Source organism: Vigna unguiculata, chromosome 2, assembly GCF_004118075.2.
Source record: "Vigna unguiculata cultivar IT97K-499-35 chromosome 2, ASM411807v1, whole genome shotgun sequence".
NCBI lineage: Eukaryota > Viridiplantae > Streptophyta > Magnoliopsida > Fabales > Fabaceae > Vigna > Vigna unguiculata.
In genome coordinates this window covers 30,496,719-30,516,632 of record NC_040280.1, presented here as the reverse complement: position 1 = coordinate 30,516,632, position 19,914 = coordinate 30,496,719, and the positions used below count along the sequence as shown (strand labels likewise).

At 34.4% G+C, this 19,914-nt stretch overlaps 1 protein-coding gene across 1 annotated transcript in view; it reads left to right on the top strand.

Annotated features, from left to right (window-relative positions):
- LOC114172411 overlaps nucleotides 1-18,854 on the top strand; it is a 52,153-nt gene extending 33,299 nt beyond the window's left edge. The window contains exons 42-63 of the mRNA XM_028056901.1: nucleotides 76-273; nucleotides 2,569-2,611; nucleotides 2,836-2,960; nucleotides 3,049-3,543; nucleotides 4,254-5,021; nucleotides 5,129-5,202; nucleotides 5,306-5,654; nucleotides 5,729-5,827; nucleotides 5,911-6,066; nucleotides 6,588-6,769; nucleotides 8,621-9,133; nucleotides 10,152-10,329; nucleotides 10,435-10,571; nucleotides 11,238-11,364; nucleotides 12,409-12,630; nucleotides 12,803-13,162; nucleotides 15,746-15,904; nucleotides 16,025-16,309; nucleotides 16,376-16,597; nucleotides 16,703-16,755; nucleotides 17,831-17,939; nucleotides 18,516-18,854. Coding sequence (XP_027912702.1) covers nucleotides 76-273; nucleotides 2,569-2,611; nucleotides 2,836-2,960; nucleotides 3,049-3,543; nucleotides 4,254-5,021; nucleotides 5,129-5,202; nucleotides 5,306-5,654; nucleotides 5,729-5,827; nucleotides 5,911-6,066; nucleotides 6,588-6,769; nucleotides 8,621-9,133; nucleotides 10,152-10,329; nucleotides 10,435-10,571; nucleotides 11,238-11,364; nucleotides 12,409-12,630; nucleotides 12,803-13,162; nucleotides 15,746-15,904; nucleotides 16,025-16,309; nucleotides 16,376-16,597; nucleotides 16,703-16,755; nucleotides 17,831-17,939; nucleotides 18,516-18,854 — 5,193 coding nt within the window. The remainder of the gene's footprint in view (nucleotides 1-75; nucleotides 274-2,568; nucleotides 2,612-2,835; nucleotides 2,961-3,048; nucleotides 3,544-4,253; nucleotides 5,022-5,128; nucleotides 5,203-5,305; nucleotides 5,655-5,728; nucleotides 5,828-5,910; nucleotides 6,067-6,587; nucleotides 6,770-8,620; nucleotides 9,134-10,151; nucleotides 10,330-10,434; nucleotides 10,572-11,237; nucleotides 11,365-12,408; nucleotides 12,631-12,802; nucleotides 13,163-15,745; nucleotides 15,905-16,024; nucleotides 16,310-16,375; nucleotides 16,598-16,702; nucleotides 16,756-17,830; nucleotides 17,940-18,515) is intronic.
- Nucleotides 18,855-19,914: the final 1,060 nt, after the last annotated feature.

Here is a 19,914-nt window from a genome sequence, read left to right as displayed (position 1 = left end):
ATTTTCATGTAACCTTCAATGCATGTCATGCTAAATATTCAGTTGCTCATATTTATTTCTTTATTTTCAATACAGTTTCCTCAAGTTGAAGGCTCAGATTCCCAGCAATATACAGTAGCTGTCCGCCTGTCTCCTAGTCAGACAGTCCCTAGTGATGCATTGGTTTATCAACAGAGTGCGCGCACGCGTGGACAAAGGCCACATCATTTATTGCCTTCAGATCTTGAGTCGGTCAAGTGGAATGAAATATTTTTCTTCAAAGTTGATTCCCTGGTATTGATAATTATCTCTGTTGCTTTTACTTGCACTTATTCTAGGTAAGTTTCGTTGTAAATTGTTGCTAGTTATGTTAGTATTTCTTCTAATATTCAAATTCATTTGGAATAGAGTTTGATATTTTTGAAGTCCCGAAGGTTTACTTAAAAACTTGGACTTTGTGTGCTCTGATTGGTGTAGATACCAACCATGGCTTTAGGAGTCTAAATCTTATTAAGGCATAGGGTTATCTTCGTAGCTCCTTCATGTGTTCAGCTCCTGGCTTTCTTTGATAGATACGCAGACTTTATCTTCAATGTTTTTTTATGTTTTAATATTAAGTTATTTTATTTTTTCGAGTTATTTTAGGTTTTTCCCTTTTTGTTTAGTAGATTTTCTATATAAAAATCACGTATGATATTATATATATAAGCAATGTGACTGATTGCTGAGTCAGCTAGTATCTAATTCTGTAACAGAAAAGGACTAGTTTGTTACAGAATGAGATTGAATGAAAATTACAACGAGATGACCGTGTAATGTAAAGGGAAATGTACAAAATGAAAATAAAATTATAAAGAAAATCACTAATAGAGAATAACATGAGTTAAAGCAAATGTATAGATACTTTGGAGTGTAATCTTTCTATTCATAATTTTGGGGGTGAATAATCTTCTGATTTTTATTAAAAACTATTGAATATAGTGAAAATAGGTTTGAGATCAATCTCCCTCTTGTGTAAAAACACATAGGATATTGTATTTATAATAAAGGAGACATGGGCTAAACCTAATATACAAAATAAAGAATAATAACAAAGAAATTGAAGATAGAAGATAAAGATTAGATATCTAATATATCTAACAATATATCTAACACACTCTCTCAACCTAGTGCATACAAATCGTATGTACCAAGCTTGTTACAAATATAATCAATTCTTGGTCTTCGTAAAGACTTAGTGAAAATATTTGCTAACTGATCACTCGAGTTAACGAACTTAGTCTTGATATCTCCAGATACAATTTTTTCTCGAATGAAGTGATAGTCAATCTCAATGTGTTTGGTCCTCTCATGAAAGACAAGATTAGAACTAATATGAAGAACAACTTGATTGTCAAATACAACTGTCATTTGAGTGACATCTCCAAATTGTATCTCTCTAAGCAATTACTTAAGCCAAACAAGCTTAGAAGTGGCTGAGGCCATAACTCCATATTCTGCTTTTGCACTAGATCTTGCCACAACACTTTATTTCTTGCTTTCCCAAGAGATCAAGTTACCACCAATGGACACACAATATCTGGATGTAGACCTTCTATAAAAAGAACACCCTGCCCAATCAACATCGGAATAACAAACCACTCTTGTATGGTTATTGGAACCCATATAACATACGAATGACTGCATTTCAATGACCTTCCCATGGGAAATTAAGAAATTAGTTTACCACACTGACTGCAAAGGAAATGTTAGGACGAGTAACTATAAGATAATTCAATTTCCCAACTAACCTTCTATATTGCTCAGGATTTGACATAGGCTCCCCTTGATTTGGTAGAAGTTTAGTTTTAGGATCAATGGATGTATCAACATATTTTGAATTCATCAACCCGGTTTCCTCTAAAATATCCAATGCATATTGCCTTTGAGATATAACAATACATAGTTGGATTGTTCCACATCCATACCCAATAAATATTCGGGTTTTCTAAGATCTGACAATATTACTTTGACCGTGTTCATCTTAGTAACCAGAGCAAATGTCTCCAAGTAGTCCACTCCAAGCTCTGATGACATATCAAAACTTTTAGAAATAATAATATCCTTCTTCTATATTACAGTAATGAAGTCATTGGATTTATAAATAAATGAGTCAATTGTTTATTTTAGGAAATATAGACGGCTAATTCTAAGGAAACATATCTCTATAATTATGGATTGCTTTTAAATACATAATCCTAGTTTTAATAGCAAGATACACCTGTAACAAACATTAAAAATATAGCAAGGATAAAATTAAAAAGTTCTTAAAATACATAATGAGCAGCTCGGTTTTGACAATTTCAATGTAATATAATTTATGATGCTTTAATTTTCTTGGTGATTCCTTTTTATCTCATTAGACTGATTTAGTCTATCTTTTAGGTTTTATAACTTAAATGTTTCTTTTGACTGAGCACTTGGCCATCTTTTTCTGTTGAGTTTACATTTGATTTTCAAAATTACTGCATCGTCTTCTTCTTTTATTCTAAATTTTACTTTTCCAATTGAAAAAATAACTTATAATTGACTTCTATACTTTTTTTACAGGACTATCACTCTTTAGATTTGATTTTAACGGACATGGGTAAAGGTACTTTCTTGAAATTCCATCCAGGCCTAAGTGACACTAGATGCTGCTGAATAATGTGCAAATAAATTAGTTTAAGTTGAAATGTCTGCAAAGGAGAAATATTGTGAATACATTAGTGTTTTGAGGACTTGAAAAGTTTCTAACTTTTTGAATGTTCTTTTGGTATTGTAAATAACATAGGATTCTCAATCTTCTTTATTACATTCTTCTCTTCTTTCTTCTAGGTGTTCCGATTGGATTTTTTTCAGCTTCCTTGAATGAGATAGCAAGAACAATTGAGGACTACTCAAATCCACAAAATTTTGTTAAAGAGTTGAACTGGATATCTTTGTGTACAGAAAACTCCATGGTGAATTTTGTTTATGATTTACCTTTTTTCGTGTTTTTCTTTGTTTTCTCTAAGTACTTATCTTAATGGTGTCATGCTGAGATTTCAGGATGGGAAGCCTTGCAAATTACAATGTGCCATACTAGTACATAATTCTGAGATTGAGAGTAACAATCAACTATCTAATTATGATGTGCGAAAACGTGGGTTTATTCAAATTAGTCCTAGCAAGGAAGGTCCTTGGACTACTGTGAGGCTAAACTATGCTGCTCCTGCCGCTTGCTGGCGGTTAGGCAATTCTGTTGTTGCCAGCGAAGCTAGTGTGAAGGATGGCAATAGATATGTGAATATTCGATCACTGGTTTCTGTTCGTAACAACACAGATTTTGTACTTGATTTATGCCTCACTTCAAAAGTTTCATCAGAAAAGATGAATTTGCTGAAAAGTTCAAGTAATTCTGAATCCATTCAAACAGAGAGCTACAGAATTCAGACAGAAGAGTTCTTCGAGACTGAAAAGTTAACACCAGAAATTGGATGGGTGCGCTGTTCAGGTTCTTCTGGGAACCACATATCAGATGGGGGGAAATCCCTTCAGGTGAATGTTAGTAATTTTTCACTTTCCATGAGAAAGTGTTCTCTAGGTGCTTTTGTATTGCTTATACACCTGAGCTGTAGTTTTCTCTAGTAATGAAGGTACAAACTGACAATTTTGCTCATATGATTTAGAATCTCTTCAAGAGGATCAGTCATGTGTAGATGCTTTAAAAAGTTCAGAATAGATCAATCACTCTTGCTGTGATTTTTATACTATCTTTAGAGAAGGGATGTGCTAGGAATTTGATTAGGACTAAACTAGCCACTACCTTGTCATATGCTAACTTCTGTATAATCACTTTTCTTTGCACATGTTGAGGTACAAACATTGCTCAGGAAATTTATGTCGACTCAAAATGTCATGATTAAGAAACTGACAAACCCAAGCCCTCATATCAAAATATTGTCTGCGACACTTTTACAGTCTCCTTAGAAAATCTTATGTTTTCTAGTTTAATTTTATTTTTTTTTTGGAGAAGAATGGTTTATAAGCAGAATACTTCATGCTGATTTATACTTAAACATAAAACTGATTTTTTTAATGATATCAATGCAAGGTGAAATATGTTTTCAAAAAATAAACAGTCGGATAATCCAACAAGAAATATATTCAGAAATAGATTATAAACTGTGATTGACAGTTTTGATTGTTGCACTAAATTTTTATTTTCTGTCGTGTCTCATTTTTTTTTTTTTTTTTTACTTTTCTACTATCAGATTTTTCCTGAGATTGATCTACCGCCAAGTTGGGAATGGATTGATGATTGGCATTTGGATACAAAATCTCCTAATACTGCTGATAGTTGGATTTATGCTCCGGATGTGGAGAGTTTGAGATGGCCTGAATCCTTTGATCCAAGGGATTCTCGTAATACTGCCAGGCAGAGAAGATGGTTAAGAAACAGGAAGCTAATAGCAGAGGATCTTAAGCATGAAATATCCGTTGGCCTGCTGCAACCAGGAGAAACTGCTCCACTTCCTCTCTCTGGTTTGACGCAATCTGTACAGTATTTCTTGCAGTTAAGGCCTTGGACTTCAGCAAACTCTTGTGAGTACTCATGGAGTACTGTTGTAGACAGACCTAGGCAACAAGATGTTGGCAGGAAGGGCCAATGCTCAAATCTGTGTGTTTCAGCTCTTTCAGAGTCAGAGGAACTATTGTGCTGCAGTGAGATGCATGGAACCTCTGGTGGCTCCCATAAGTTGTGGTTTTCTGTAAGCATACAATCTACTGAGATTGCTAAAGATATCCATTCTGATGCCATTCAGGATTGGTGTTTGGCAGTCAAATCACCTCTAACAATAAGCAATTTTCTTCCCCTTGCTGCTGAATATTCTGTTCTTGAAATGCAATCTAGTGGCCATTTCCTTGCATGTTCAAGAGGAGTGTTTTTATCTGGAAAAACTGTACAGATATACAGTGCTGATATTAGGAACCCTCTGTTCTTATCTTTGCTTCCGCAAAGGGGTTGGCTTCCCATACATGTAAGATAGAGACCTGTCAATACTTTTGCCTTTTGTGTTTCAGTTACTAGGTCATTTTTACATTGTATTATGCTATTAATATCTCACCCTTTCCCTTTTCCGAACAGGAAGCTGTTCTTTTATCTCATCCTCACGAGAATCCATCCAAAACAATTAGTTTGAGAAGTTCAATATCTGGAAGGTTGTAAAGTTCTGAATGTGGAATAGTTAGAAATTTCCCAATCTATCACATTATTTCTAAATTTTATAATGTTTTGCTGAAATTTTTGCCTCCTTATGTGCAGGGTGATTCAAATTGTTCTTGAGCAGAACTTTGACAAAGAGCACACCTTGCTGGCTAAAACAATTAGAGTATATGCTCCTTATTGGTTAGAAGTTGCTAGATGTCCGCCACTTACATTTAGGATGCTTGATATGTCAGGAAAAAGACATATGCCAAAGGTTGCTGCTCAATTTCAAACTCAGAAGAAAAATGGATTAATCCTTGAGGAAATAACTGAAGAGGAGATATATGATGGTTACACAATTGCTTCTACTTTTAATTTTAATATGCTGGCCCTTTCAGTGGCTATTGCCCAATCAGGCAATGAACATTTTGGACCTGTTACGGATCTTGCTCCTCTTGGTGACATGGTAATATTAAAATTTATGTGACAAACTAGAAGTTATATACATTCTTTTCTAAAACCACTTCGTTTTATCCTTAGGATGGGTCTTTGGATATATATGCATATGATGGTGATGGCAATTGCTTGCGGCTTATTATTTCTACAAAACCATGCTCCTATCAATCTATCCCGACAAAGGTTGAGACAGAAGATCAAATTTAGCATTAAATGTTACTGTGCAGTCAAGATGTAATACTTTTGAATTTCTATTGTCTCTCCAGGTTATTTCTGTTCGGCCATTTATGACTTTCACTAATAGACTTGGTCAGGATATATTCATCAAATTAAACTCTGAAGATGAACCAAAGGTTTTGCGTGCTTCTGATTCAAGGGTGTACTTTGTGTGTCGTGGAACTGGTGGACCTGAAAAGCTCCAGGTTGGTGGAGTTCTTAGTTGATATATTGCTGCAATAATTACATCATTTAATTTATCTTACATTTTTTTCTGGACAAAAAGATTGTAAATTTATAGAACTTCATATTTTGAATTGTCGAAGATAATATTATTGACAAATTTTGTAATTGTGGTATTGATTTGATTACACCATGTTAAGCCTCCTATAAGAATGTGTATTATAGGAGAAACAGAAAATGCTTCAATGTAAGTACGGCCCAACTAGGGGAAGTCTCGTTAGTAATTTAATGGGTTCAAGGTTATCAATAGTGGCTAACTGCCTATGGTGCCTATGGTGGTGAGCAAAAATCTGCCATATAATATGTATGATTTATATGCACTGACTTGAGGGGGGAGTGCTAGATGTGGTTGATATCATTAGATATTGTTAGTTATAATATCATGTGTATTTGGGCTTTAGTCCATATTATTTTCAAACTTTTGTGCTCAATCATCATCTGATTGAGTTTAAATGATGAGATGGTCTTTTCGTGCTACATGTAGGTGAAACTTGAAGGTAGCAGTTGGTCATTTCCTCTTCAAATTGTAAGAGAGGACACAATCTCACTTGTCTTGAGGATGAATGATGGTACTATCAAACTTTTGAGAACTGAAATTCGAGGATATGAAGAGGGATCCCGTTTTATTGTCGTTTTCCGCCTTGGATCATCTGATGGTCCTATCAGGTACTGATATGCATGTTTAGACTGGCCTATATATCCTTTACTTGTAGCACGACTAGTGTTCTTATATAGTTCATATCACAAGTAGTGAATGATTGATGTATAGGATCATTCTTACACAAACAGATTTTCTGCTTGCTCCTTTTGGTTATTATGTGTCATATCAAGTTTTTATTATAAGTAGTCATAATTTGCATATGGCTTTTGGAATTGATGTGATGTATAGGATATGGTTTGCCAGTACAAGGTAATAAGAATGATGTATGTATAGGATCATTCTTACACAAACAGATTTTCTGCTTGCTCCTTTTGGTTATTGTGTGTCATATCAAGTTTTTATTATAAGTAGTCATCATTTTCATATGGCTTTTGGAATTGATGTGATGTAGAGTCTTATTTGCACTGTTTACTGCAATTACTTCTCATTTTTATGTTGTGTTATTTGGATTGACTGCTTGAAATTAATCTGAAAGGAGAAGGCATATGATTGACTTCTATAATATGTTTCTTAGAGGGAGATTTTTTTTTGTTTTTCCTAATATTTGCTTCTGTAATGAGGAAAATGGACAAGAAAATTTGTGTACAGGTTCTTCCAGCGGGTTGTGATGCAAAATCTAAATGTAATTAATGAACTACTAAAGTTACATTCTCTTTTCTTTATCATTAGGTGGAGAACCTGATAGCTTAAAAATCTTATTTTACTCAATGTACAAGACTCAACAATATCAAGTCCATTATGAACTGACATTCACAGCAAATTCACTCTATCAAATATTAACCAGATGGTAGTCTTTTCCATTACATTGACAACTTTATTCACTATTAGTATTTGCTATACCGCCCCTTAATCAATCCTATAGGTATTCTTTTCCGCAGCCCAAATGTTGATCAAAAGGCCTACTGAAAAGGAAAGAGAGTCCATCCAAAGGACTAGTGTAATTAGTGGTAGAGTCTAATGGCCTGAGTACCATACTGTGCTCCTTCTACTGAATATGAGACTCATAACAATCATCAATTTCAATCTATAGCAGTAAGTATATACTGTAAAAGAATACAAAGGTATATAAAGAAAAAACACCATCCCCCTCCCAAAAAAAACTACCACCTCCAACCAGAAAACTTAGTAGGGATTGAAGCCTAACTCATCTTCACAAAACTAACTTGTTAGATGAGATTTGCACATAGTACACTGTAAACTGATCTCATCTCTAATCGATGTAGGATCTCCAACATGTCCCCTCTATCTGAAACATTTAGATTTTGAGCGTGAGACAAGATATTTGTCGGTGGTTTAGCGGCCAAATAGCGAGTGGCATGATAGGCCAAACTCACTTGGATAGACTTTAAATGGCATGATAGGCCAAACTCACTTGTATAGACTTTAAATGACTCTAATATCATATTGGGAAGTAGGTTTAAGCCTAATCCATATTCACAAAATTAACTTGTAAGATGAGTTTGCACTTATTTATATACTATGAATTGGCCTCATCTCCGATGTGGAATCTCCAACAAAGTTCATTTCCTTTTACTAGTTATAATAAATCTTTTCTAATTAACTGCTCAAAGTAACTTCTGAAAATTGTAGGAAATATTATTTTTCAGTAAACAAACAATAATTTTTAAATAACTTAAAAGTATCTTTTTCTCTAATTATTATTTTATTAAAAAACATAAACATACTAATTGTTTTAAAATAATTTCTCACTTCATGGGAAAAACTTGAAACAAATTAGTTTGTACTAGGTTTCACATGATAGATTCGGTGTCTTGCCATTATTTCTATGTAAGTCTGACACTGAAGCTTGTATGAGTGTATTTCTTTGGGAGAGAAACTTACTTTCTCTTAAACAGAATTGAGAACAGAACGCCAAACAAGGCACTTATCATTCGGCAGTCTGGATTTGGTGAAGATGCTTGGATTCAGTTGCAACCTCTGTCGGCAAAGAACTTCTCTTGGGAAGATCCATATGGAAATAAGTTTTTAGATGCTAAACTCAGAGACGGTGATAGCAACTCAATTTGGAAACTTGATTTGGAAAGAAGTGGATCATCCTCGGTAGAATTTGGGTTGCAATTCCATGTGATAGATAGGGGAGATATAATAATTGCAAAGTTTACCGATGATAGGATGCCAAGTTCAGGTTCAAATGAAGAGATTAGAGGCCCGGTGACTTCTGGTAAAGGGGGAGTTTCTGGTGCTCAGGATGAGATGCAGAGCAGTGTTACTCCCTTTGAGCTCTTAATTGAGTTAGGGGTGGTTGGAATTTCTTTGGTGGACCATAGACCGAAGGAGCTCTTCTATTTATACTTAGAAAGAGTGTCCTTAACATATTCAACTGGCTACGATGGTGGAAAGACAAGCAGGTAACAGCCTTATCATTTCAAGATGCATATATCCAAAAGGCATGTTTTGATAAAAAAAAGTAAAAATATTACTTCAAATGTCTATATTGTAGGAAAGAGGTGACAATTTTTTTATTTGATAATGCTTTGATTTTTTCTTAGGACATGATGACGGTCTATGTGTGGGACATTTTCTGTCTTTTCCTACATGCCTTTAATGTCTACCATTAATTTCTTATGTATGCATCAAATGACTCGTAAATATAGTATGTTTTTTTTTTCCCGCTCAATATTAAGTAAAATGTGTTGACATGCAGTCCGTATAACAGTACAAGTTATCCCTCTCTTATGCAACTGTTGTGCTATACATGCATTTCAAATCTACCTGTCCATCTGTGTGTGCACATGCCACCATCACAAAAATCAATTAAAAAATTCATAATCTAGCGTGAAGTATCGAGGCCAAACTTTGAACCATACCTCGTTCTCACACCAAGCTCATTAGTTAGAATAATCTCTTTCAGTTTGAAATCTACATCTGTTACTTTTAGTTGTAGAGTTTGTTAGGTCTAACCAACTCCACACAGGTGTTTTTCTGTAGTTCAATAGAGTACCATAATACAAGTTATTAAATAGATTACTGATTACACATCAAAATACTATATGATGGTTTAGTCCCACATCAATTAAACATGTGGCTTAAATAGAGCTTATGAAATTTGGACAATTCTTATCTTACTAGTTAATTTTGTAAAGTTAGTAGATCTGAAGCCCAAATTCTAAGATAGTATTTGGGCCACTTTGCCTTAGTTGCGGTCTCTTTGGGAGCTTACTTAATTGCAACCTCAAGACTTAGTCCCACATTAGATACATGTTTTAAATAGAGCTTATAAAACTTGAGGTAGTCCTCATCTTACAATCCAATCCTGAAGGGTTGAGTGAAGCTCTAAGTCCAAATTCTAAGAATATGCATTCCCTAGAAATTATGCACAGTCTATATTTTCAGTATTGTAAATTGATATTTGGACGTTTTCTATAGGTTCAAGCTCATATTTGGTTATTTGCAACTGGACAACCAGCTCCCTCTAACATTGATGCCTGTGCTCTTGGCGCCAGAACAGACCTCTGATGTGCAACACCCAGTATTCAAGATGACAATCACCATGCAGAATGAGAATAATGATGGAATTCAAGTTTACCCATATGTTTATATACGAGTATGCTATGTTTTGATCTATGATATTACTATGTTTCTTTTGATAAAATTTCAAATGTTTAAATTTTATTATTTATGATCTCTTTAAATTTGATCGACGCCCTAGGTAACTGACAAGTGCTGGAGGCTTGAGATTCATGAACCTATTATCTGGGCTATCATGGACTTCTACAACAATATGCAGCTAGATCGCTTACCTAAAAGTTCAACTGTCACTGAGGTTGATCCAGAGATACGATTTGAGTAATACTCTTTCTCTTTACTTTTTCAAAATATAGCTTTAATTTTGTTCATATTTTTCAAAACATTAGTGTCATTCTTAGGTACAAATTGGAACTGGAAAACTATTATGAGGTTATATTATGCTTCTTCACTGTTTCTGTTTATTTTGTTCTTTGGCTTCTTCTAGGATGATGGCTCATCTTTTTTTTTCTTTCTTTCTGTAACCTAATTTTTAATAACTTTTTGTGTTTAATACTTATTAAAAATACGTTTAAGGTGAACAATGAGAAAAGCCCCTTACACTGTATAATCTCTCATTCTTTTATTTTGGAGTATTTTCTCTCTCACACCGTTGAATGCACTCTACTTTCTTCCTTTATCCCTGGGAGTAAACAACTGAAAATATGGCTGCAACTTAGCTTAATTGGGGAGACAGGGAGTGTTAAAAGAAAACTAATTTGGAGGGTAATAAATTGATATATTGTTAGGTTTTTGGTTTTCAAATCTTATTGCTGATTCCTAGGTAAGTAGAATTACTCAAATACCGCCAAAGTCTGCTGTTGTGCAGTGCTTATGCGAAGTTTGTTCAATGAAGAATGATCAGTTGCCCAGATAGTTACACATTACTATGTTGTGATTTTGTTTGAGAAACTGTGATTTAATTATGTGATCCCATTAATTTTGCAGCCTAATAGATGTTTCAGAAGTAAGGTTGAAGTTTTCACTGGAGACTGCTCCAGGGCAAAGGCCTCATGGGGTCCTGGGCATATGGAGTCCTATACTTTCAGCTGTTGGAAATGCCTTCAAGATCCAGGTGAGCTATTTGATTATACACAGACACACAGAGTGAAGGAATTACAATCAAATTCAATAAGGATATGTAGTATATCATCCTTTCCTTTTTAAATTCTATGACATTATGTTGCCCTAATCATACTTTTGATACTCTTGTGGACTTGGATGAATTAAGTTACATATATCTGTTGGATGAATTAAGTTACATATACCTGCCAGGTTGTTCCAATCGTATTTGGGTTTTTATCAGCAATCTGGCTTTATATATGATGCGTACTTTTTTTGTTTTAATACCTCAACCATGTATTTTTCTATTGTCCTAACTATTTAGTTTCTTTTTATATGTATTAGAAGAACTCTCGCATTAGTAGGCTAGAAACAAACAAAAGGGTCTAAGAAAGGGAGCCATCAGTTTGGAGGATACTTTTTTCAATGAACAAGCCACTTGAGCTAAAAATACACTTTTGGTCTTGATCTAGTCCCCCTACTTAGTTTGTATTCCTTTTATTTTCTTTATTTTTTAATACATTTAAAATTTTCTGTAAATGATTGATAGGTAGAGTTCGAAGTGTCAACCTAATTGGGATTGCAATCTATATAGTCACGCTTTAGCATTCGTAGTTTTCATTAAAAAGGCTGGAAGCACACTGACTCACTCTCCCACATTCTTGAACATGACCTGCGCATAAACTATAATAAAAAATGTGTTTAGGGCTACAATTAGAAAGAGGATACAGTATCTTTCAAAACATGAAAAGCAAGGTAGAACCATGAAGCATGAATATAACAAGATTGTAAGCAAGGAAGGATGTCAAGTGCGCTTAATGCTTGAAATTACTACTGATTCCAAAGAGAATCATTTTACTTTTCTGTGTTGCAAGGATTGGGTGCGCATGTTGTTTGCTAGTTCTTTGTACCACTGAATGCTGACTGCACGTGGACTATAGAATTTTCTAGTTTGTTACATTTTCCTTTACCATAATGGCATTATTTTGACTAATAAAATCTTGTGACCACTTTTGTAAAATAACTAGGTTATTAACATTGTGACCTATTATTTTAGGTGCATCTAAGGAGGGTGATGCACAGAGACAGATTCATGAGGAAAAGTTCAATTGTTTCAGCTATTGGGAATCGTATTTGGAGAGATTTGATTCATAATCCTTTACATTTAATATTTTCAGTGGATGTACTAGGTATGACAAGTTCAACATTGGCTTCTCTTAGCAGAGGCTTTGCTGAGCTATCCACGGATGGGCAATTTCTACAATTACGTGCAAAGCAGGTGACACTTAATTCTTGATTCTACTTATGAGACCCTTTCATTTGTGTCTATTTGATGCAAGTTTTATTTTCCTAGAATGTATCCTAATTTTTTTCCTAATTATTTTTAAGATTATTGATTCAACCTCTGATAAAAAGATATATCTTTGTTATGTTTTATCTCTTGAACACAGGTAAGATCAAGGAGAATCACTGGGGTTGGGGATGGGATTATTCAAGGAACGGAAGCTCTTGCCCAAGGTGTTGCCTTTGGTGTCTCTGGTGTAGTGAGAAAGCCTGTTGAGAGTGCTCGACAGAATGGTCTCCTAGGATTGGCTCATGGGCTTGGACGTGCCTTTTTAGGTTTCATTGTGCAACCAGTAAGCGGTGCCCTTGATTTTTTTTCTTTGACTGTCGATGGAATTGGTGCAAGTTGTTCCAAATGCTTTGAGGTTTTCAACAGCAAGATTGCATTGCAAAGAATTAGAAATCCTCGGGCTGTACATTCTGATGGGATACTAAGAGAATATTGTGAGAGACAAGCTATTGGGCAGGTAAGTTAATTATACGCATCTTGACAAGTACACGGAAACATTTAAAGTGGTATCTCTTTTGCTGGAAGAAGGGGGGAAACGGGGGACATATTTTTCATCTGTCTAGATAGCTACTTTGGGATCATCTAAACTAATTGCAGAAGTTATAATTGTAGTGTACTCTCAAATCTAGGAGAAATAATAAGATTGCATTATTATGATATACGTCAGATTTTATATATATATATATATATATATATATATATATAGAATATAAACGAGCCTACTGACTATTTGGGAAATAGGGACAGCTTATTCTAGGAGACAAATCCATGTGATTATAGGATTGCTTCTAAATATGTAAGCCTAGTGTTAATAGCGAGATACAGTAACGATAAAGAATAAAAAGACAAGACTAATATAAAACATTCTAAAATGCATAATGAGCAATATAGTTTTGACACTCTTCCTCAAGCTAATGAATAAATGTTCTCCATTTTCGGCTTGGACATAATTCTTTCGAAGCTTTTATTGTTCAGCTGCTTGGTGATTATATCTGCAAAGCTGATTTTGAGTGGATACATATGGGGAAATTCAGCCACTGTCTAGTTTTTCTTTGATAAAATGTTTGTCCAGCTTGATATATTTAGTTCTATCATGCCACACCTGACTGTGAGCTATACTAATTGCAGATTCGCAATATAATTTGATAGGTTCCTCCCACCTTATCTTCAAATCTTTGAATTTAATTCAGTCGTGAAAGCTCATAAGCTCGTATATTCCTCGTGCATTGCTTGGAATTCTTCTTCACTACTAGATTTGACTACCACAATCTGTTTTTCGTTCTTCTAAGCACTAGGTTTCCACCAAGGAAGATGTAATATCTTGTAGTTGGCCTTTTATTCACAACCAACACCACATACATTCAAATGTGCCTGACTTACTATTATTTCGTTTGAATAAAATCCCTCTTCTTGCTACTCCTTCCCTTCACTAAACCATTCTAAGGGTAGCTTGTGAATGTGTTTCCGTTGCTGGTATATAAATTAGCTAATTAGACTCACAACAAAGGCAAAGTCTGGCCTAGTATGAGATATTATAATTTGGCCTTATTCCTATTCAATGTAAGATTTCCAACACACATCCTTAGATTAGGAATGAACATTTCGAGTGTAGGATTAGATATTTATGAGTGGTCTAATAGGAACCTGATAATTGTGGCATAATATCCCAAAGAACTTGACTAGAATAGTCTATAAATGACTCTGGTACTATTGTAATCAGTGGACTATCATAATAAGTGGGTTTATGTTTAACTCAACCTCACAAAATCATGAGAATTGCACCCCACTTATATATTATAATTTGGTCTTATTCTTAGTCAATGTGAGATCTCCAACATGTACTTTCCCCTTTCTTAGAAGGTCTCCCTTTTCCCCATTACCACTCTCCTTTCTGCCCCAATTCTTGACTTGGTGATTTTCCTTGTAATTTCTAGCACTTCCACCTTGTGTGACACAGCTTGTTGCAGTATGTACACTGGACTCCCTCATATCATGGTTGTTCCTCCTTCAACTACTATTGATGAGCTCTCAGTAGTTTGGGGTCTTTAGCATCAGTTCTCTCATGCTTTCTTTACTCTAGATAATGGCTACCACTTCATTGAGCCCTAGTACTTTTTCCTTTCCTGGAATTCGGATTCAAACCTGCTCATGTTCAAGATTTAGATTAATCATGGACCCTATCTTGTTCAATATATTTTCTAAAGGATTGTTGACTTTTTTGACACTAAGATTTTATAGCTTGGTAATGATCCAGTTCTATTCATAAGGACCGGAGTTGATTAGCATGTTTTGTAAATTATTTGTTTCCTTGTTTGGTAGCCATGGTTTTCACCTTTACATCATTAGATTTGAGAAGCATCCTTGGCTTTAGAATAGTTTTTTATGCCGATTCCCAAATCCATTTTGTAGATGTAAGGAACATGCAAGTATCACTGATTTTTGGGATTATTGAATTCCATAGTTGTGCCATGATAATGGAGTCTTCTTCATCCCATGATTTAGATTTGGCCTCGTTTTCATCAAGGGCATCATTAGTCAGGTGATTGACCTTTCCTTTTCTTTTCAAGGTGGTCTTTAGGAGTTGCGATCATTTTTTCCATTTAATCAATGATCAGAATGAACATTCCGCTATTCTCCAATATTATGGGACTTGTTCCAGTTTCATTTCAGACATCACAAGTAGGCGTGATCATATAGTGCATTAGGATTAAGTTCGCATGGTTATCATATCATGTAGTGTTCATATACTCAATTCATAATTAATCAATTTAACCATTGAGCACTCATAAATGTATTTTCTCCAACAATATGTAGTTGATGTAAACTTCATCCAACAGTGAAAACTATTCTAAGGATGGGGATTTCTATTTGGTGCTAATAATTATTTGTATAGAATGGGTATGAGCCATACTTTTATTTTATTTATTTTACCATCCAACTGTATTTCAATTACTTGGAAAAATCAGTATCTGTAGTCACTGGAAAGATTTATGATGTGCAATGCCTTATTTCCTTTTCTCCATTTATTTGCTGGGTCCAGATGGTGCTTTACCTTGGAGAGGCAAGTCGACAATTTGGATGTACTGAGATTTTCAAGGAACCTTCAAAATTTGCTTTGTCTGATTATTATGAAGAGCATTTTACTGTGCCTCATCAAAAAATTGTTTTGGTAACCAATAAACGAGTCATGCTTCTGCAGGTTAGTCCAAAAACATATCATAGGGATTAGGGATCATGGATTATGCAGCTTAATCATTGGGATTAGGGTTATGTTTCTCTTGTAGAAAATAACTCACTTGTCTTTTCTGTTTCTGTCTAGTGTCTTGCTCCTGACAAGATGGATAAAAGACCTTGCAAGATTATTTGGGATGTACCCTGGGATGAGTTGATGTCACTGGAGCTGGCTAAAGCAGGCAGTTCCCAACCTTCTCTCTTGATCCTCCATCTGAAACATTTCCGGAGATCTGAAAATTTTGTGCGAGTGATAAAATGCAATAGTGTGGAAATTTTTGAAGGAAGAGAACCCCAAGCTATTAAGATATGTTCAGTGGTGCGCAAAACATGGAAGACGCATCAGTCTAACATGAAAAGCTTGATTCTGAAGGTAAGTGTTCAAAGCCTGGTTCATTTCTGGAAATGGAACAGAGATTTAATAGAATTTCACTTCTAGGTTCCTTCAAGTCAGAGACAAGTGTATTTTTCCTGGACTGAAGTGGATAGCAGAGAATCACGGACCCCTAATAGTAAGGCCATTATTAGTTCTAGAGATATTTCGTCAAACAGTACAGCATCTGATGACAGGCGATTTGTGAGACACAACATTAATTTCTCGAAGATCTGGAGCAGCGAACGAGAATACAATGGTCGATGTTCATTATGCAGCAGAAAACAGGTCCTTTACTTACTCACTTCTTGCTAATGTTGCTTGAGTACTAGGGCATGTAGTTGTTAAGTTGAATTGATGGCGTTAAATGTAACATGCATTTTATGTTCTCAGATTTCACAAGATGGAAGAATATGTAGCATTTGGAGGCCTGTGTGTCCTGATGGGTAATTATCATTCTTCTCTACAGTTGTTTGATGTTAGAATTAGTTAAATCTTCTCTACAAGCAAACTTAGCATTTGAAGCTCAAACTAGGCTTTTATTTGTTTTAAAAATCAAATTTAAATCTTTAACTTGGCTTGTTTTTAAAATATGAAAGCTTGAACTCATCTTGTTTAACTTTTTTATGGGTTGATTATTCGTTTCCTGTCATCAAATATATTATATAAAATATTTCAAGTTTATATTAACTTAGTGTTTAACAATGAGCATTTTCATGTAGAAGATAAAGTAAAAAATATAATGAAAAGGACGATAAAGGAATATTAAAATGTTAATAGTTTGGCAATGTAATTGTTTGCATAAAATTATAATATACCAAGCATGCCCTTTTTCATATCTAAATTTAGCATTATCATTACCCCCATACCTTTCCTTCATTGTTTGTGTGCATGTTGACTTATTTTACTTATTTTGTCTTGATATTAATTTAATTAATGTATTTTCATATTGCTTGAACGTATGGGTTATTTTTGTGCATGTCCTGGGAATCTTATATGTTGGGCTTGCATTATCTGTTCTAAACTAATTTGTTTAAACAATTTTTGTGAAATATCTGTTGGCATATGCTTTCCATTAAAGTTTAATGTGTATTCCTATCATTTCACCTATCATATATGCTCGATATTTTTATCTTAGCATGTATTTGGTCCTACCTGAACTGGTTGTACATAGTAAGTTATCTTTACATTTTGAATTTTCTGAAAAGACTAGTACTGTTCATGGCCAATGCTATATTCCAATTTGATTTGGCATGACCTAGTTAGGTTCATTACTTCCTAAACATTAAGAAAGATCAGGGATGTATTCTGCAATTTCTGTTGACTATGTTTTCATCCACTTTGGAGTTGCTGAAAACATGAATTATTCTCATCAACACATCTGGAAAGATGACAATTGTTTTCTTGCATTGATGAAATGCATTCTTGGTCCCTTGTTTAATTGAATTAATTAAACTTGAAAGAGCATGCCTTTATGCCATAGATACTGTACATGTTTATAATGTCAAATTACTTTTCCAGATATATATATATTGGGGATATTGCTCGTGTTAGTCCCCATCCTCCAAATGTGGCTGCTGTCTACCGCAAGATTGATGGATTTTTTGCTCTCCCGATGGGATATGACCTGGTAAGGTTAAAACTATTGTTTAAGAGTACAAATTAGCCTGTTACGACATTCAAATGATAGCAAATTAAGTTTCATAGGTCATTTGAGAAGAAGATTAATGTTTTTCTTATTCCAACCATTAAAAAAAATGAATGTAATATTGGGCAAAAATTCATTGAACTGCTATTTTCTTCAGTTTCGGTACCATGCTATTGTTTGTGTCAAAATGATTGTAAATATCAAACATTTACCGCACAATAGATATAGATTGATTGTACACCCCTTCTCACCAAGAAGGGTACATTACCATCTTAAAAAGTGAGTTTAGGCCTCAGATTTACATATACTTAAATACTATAATTTGATATGTGGGATCTTTAATCATTTCTAAGAAATCCCTGAATTTAAGGGAATGGGATTAAGATTTATTTGGTAGAATTTGTCATTAGGATTACATTTGCCTTTAAATACCCATGTATAGTTGCTTTTGGTATTAAGGAAAAGTAATTCCACAATTATTGCTTACTCTTGATTATGAGTTTTTATTTGGGAAGATTTATGGCATATCTCCTGAGAATGGTTTGACAACCTGTGCAGGTGTGGCGAAATTGCTCGGAAGATTATGTTGCTCCGGTATCAATTTGGCAGCCACGGGCTCCCGAGGGATTTGTGGCTCCTGGATGTGTTGCCGTTGCTGGTTATTCGGAACCAGAGGCTGATCTTGTGTACTGTGTGGCAGAGTCACTGACTGAGGAAACAGAATTTGAAGATTTGAAGGTTTGGTCTGCATCTGACTCATATCCGTGGTCCTGTCATATCTATCAAGTACAGAGTGATGCTTTGCATTTTGTTGCGCTACGACAAAGCAAGGATGAATGTGACTGGAAGCCCAAGAGAATCCGCGATGACCCTCACTCTCAGTTGCAAACACCATAATCTCAAATCTTCTAATCTCCCTTCAATGAGTTGGAACATTATTGTTGCATGCGTCATTATTACTACCTTTCCAACATTCAATGGCGACGCACTCAGGTTGGGGTATTGTATATTCGCTGATTTGTATACTCATCGCTCTCGGTTGCTCGGGTCTTCACTAATATTACACGGTTTTCACAATCTAAACAAGGAGTGGAAGGGCCACAGGGCTCTATTACAAAGATTCGCCTATTTTTTCCATTTTGATAGCTGAATTCCCTGAACCTAAACTCTCTGCACAACAGATTTGTGTATAGCCTTTTTTTTTTCGGTTGACTTCTTAGGATCTATTTTTTCTATAATTTTCTTTTTACAAAAATCTGTATAATTTTAGTTTTATGCTTTGTAATAATTTTTTTATTACTCTTATTTTTCTCTTTCCTTCTTAATTAACTACCCACAATAAAATCATAAAATTTACTAAAATAATTTATTTTTACAAGTGCTCACGTGTGTTATAATTTTAATATAAACTTTAATGATAATTTTTATTTTAAAGATTATTATGATAATTATTTTTTATTGTTTATTATTAAAAGAATACACACGTTTCCAATGGAATTAGATAAATCATGTTGCATATAATAATCAAGGTGTTCAATGAGCGATCTGTTTCTGGGTCTTCATATACTGGATAAGAATACGAACTTAATGATGTAGTTTATCTTCTCCAAACATAAGGTGCTATTAAATTTTATATATATGTTAAAAGAATGGTTAAATTATTTTCAAGGCTTTTTTTAAGACAGCTTATACTTTATATAAACGGGTTAATTATTTGACTTCGCATTGAACTATTATGTAATTATATTGAACAGTTTAAGTGGTTAACATCGAAATCATCATATCAAATAATTAATTAATCAACATATCAAATAATGAAAGAAACTGAAGTTAAAATCAGAAGGTGGAATAAGCCGGTTTTTTGGCAATGTGCACGAAAAGGTGGGTTTTACTAAAAGAGTGAACCAATTGCAAATTCAAATTGATGGTGTCATTAGCTGTAATGAAGATTTGATTA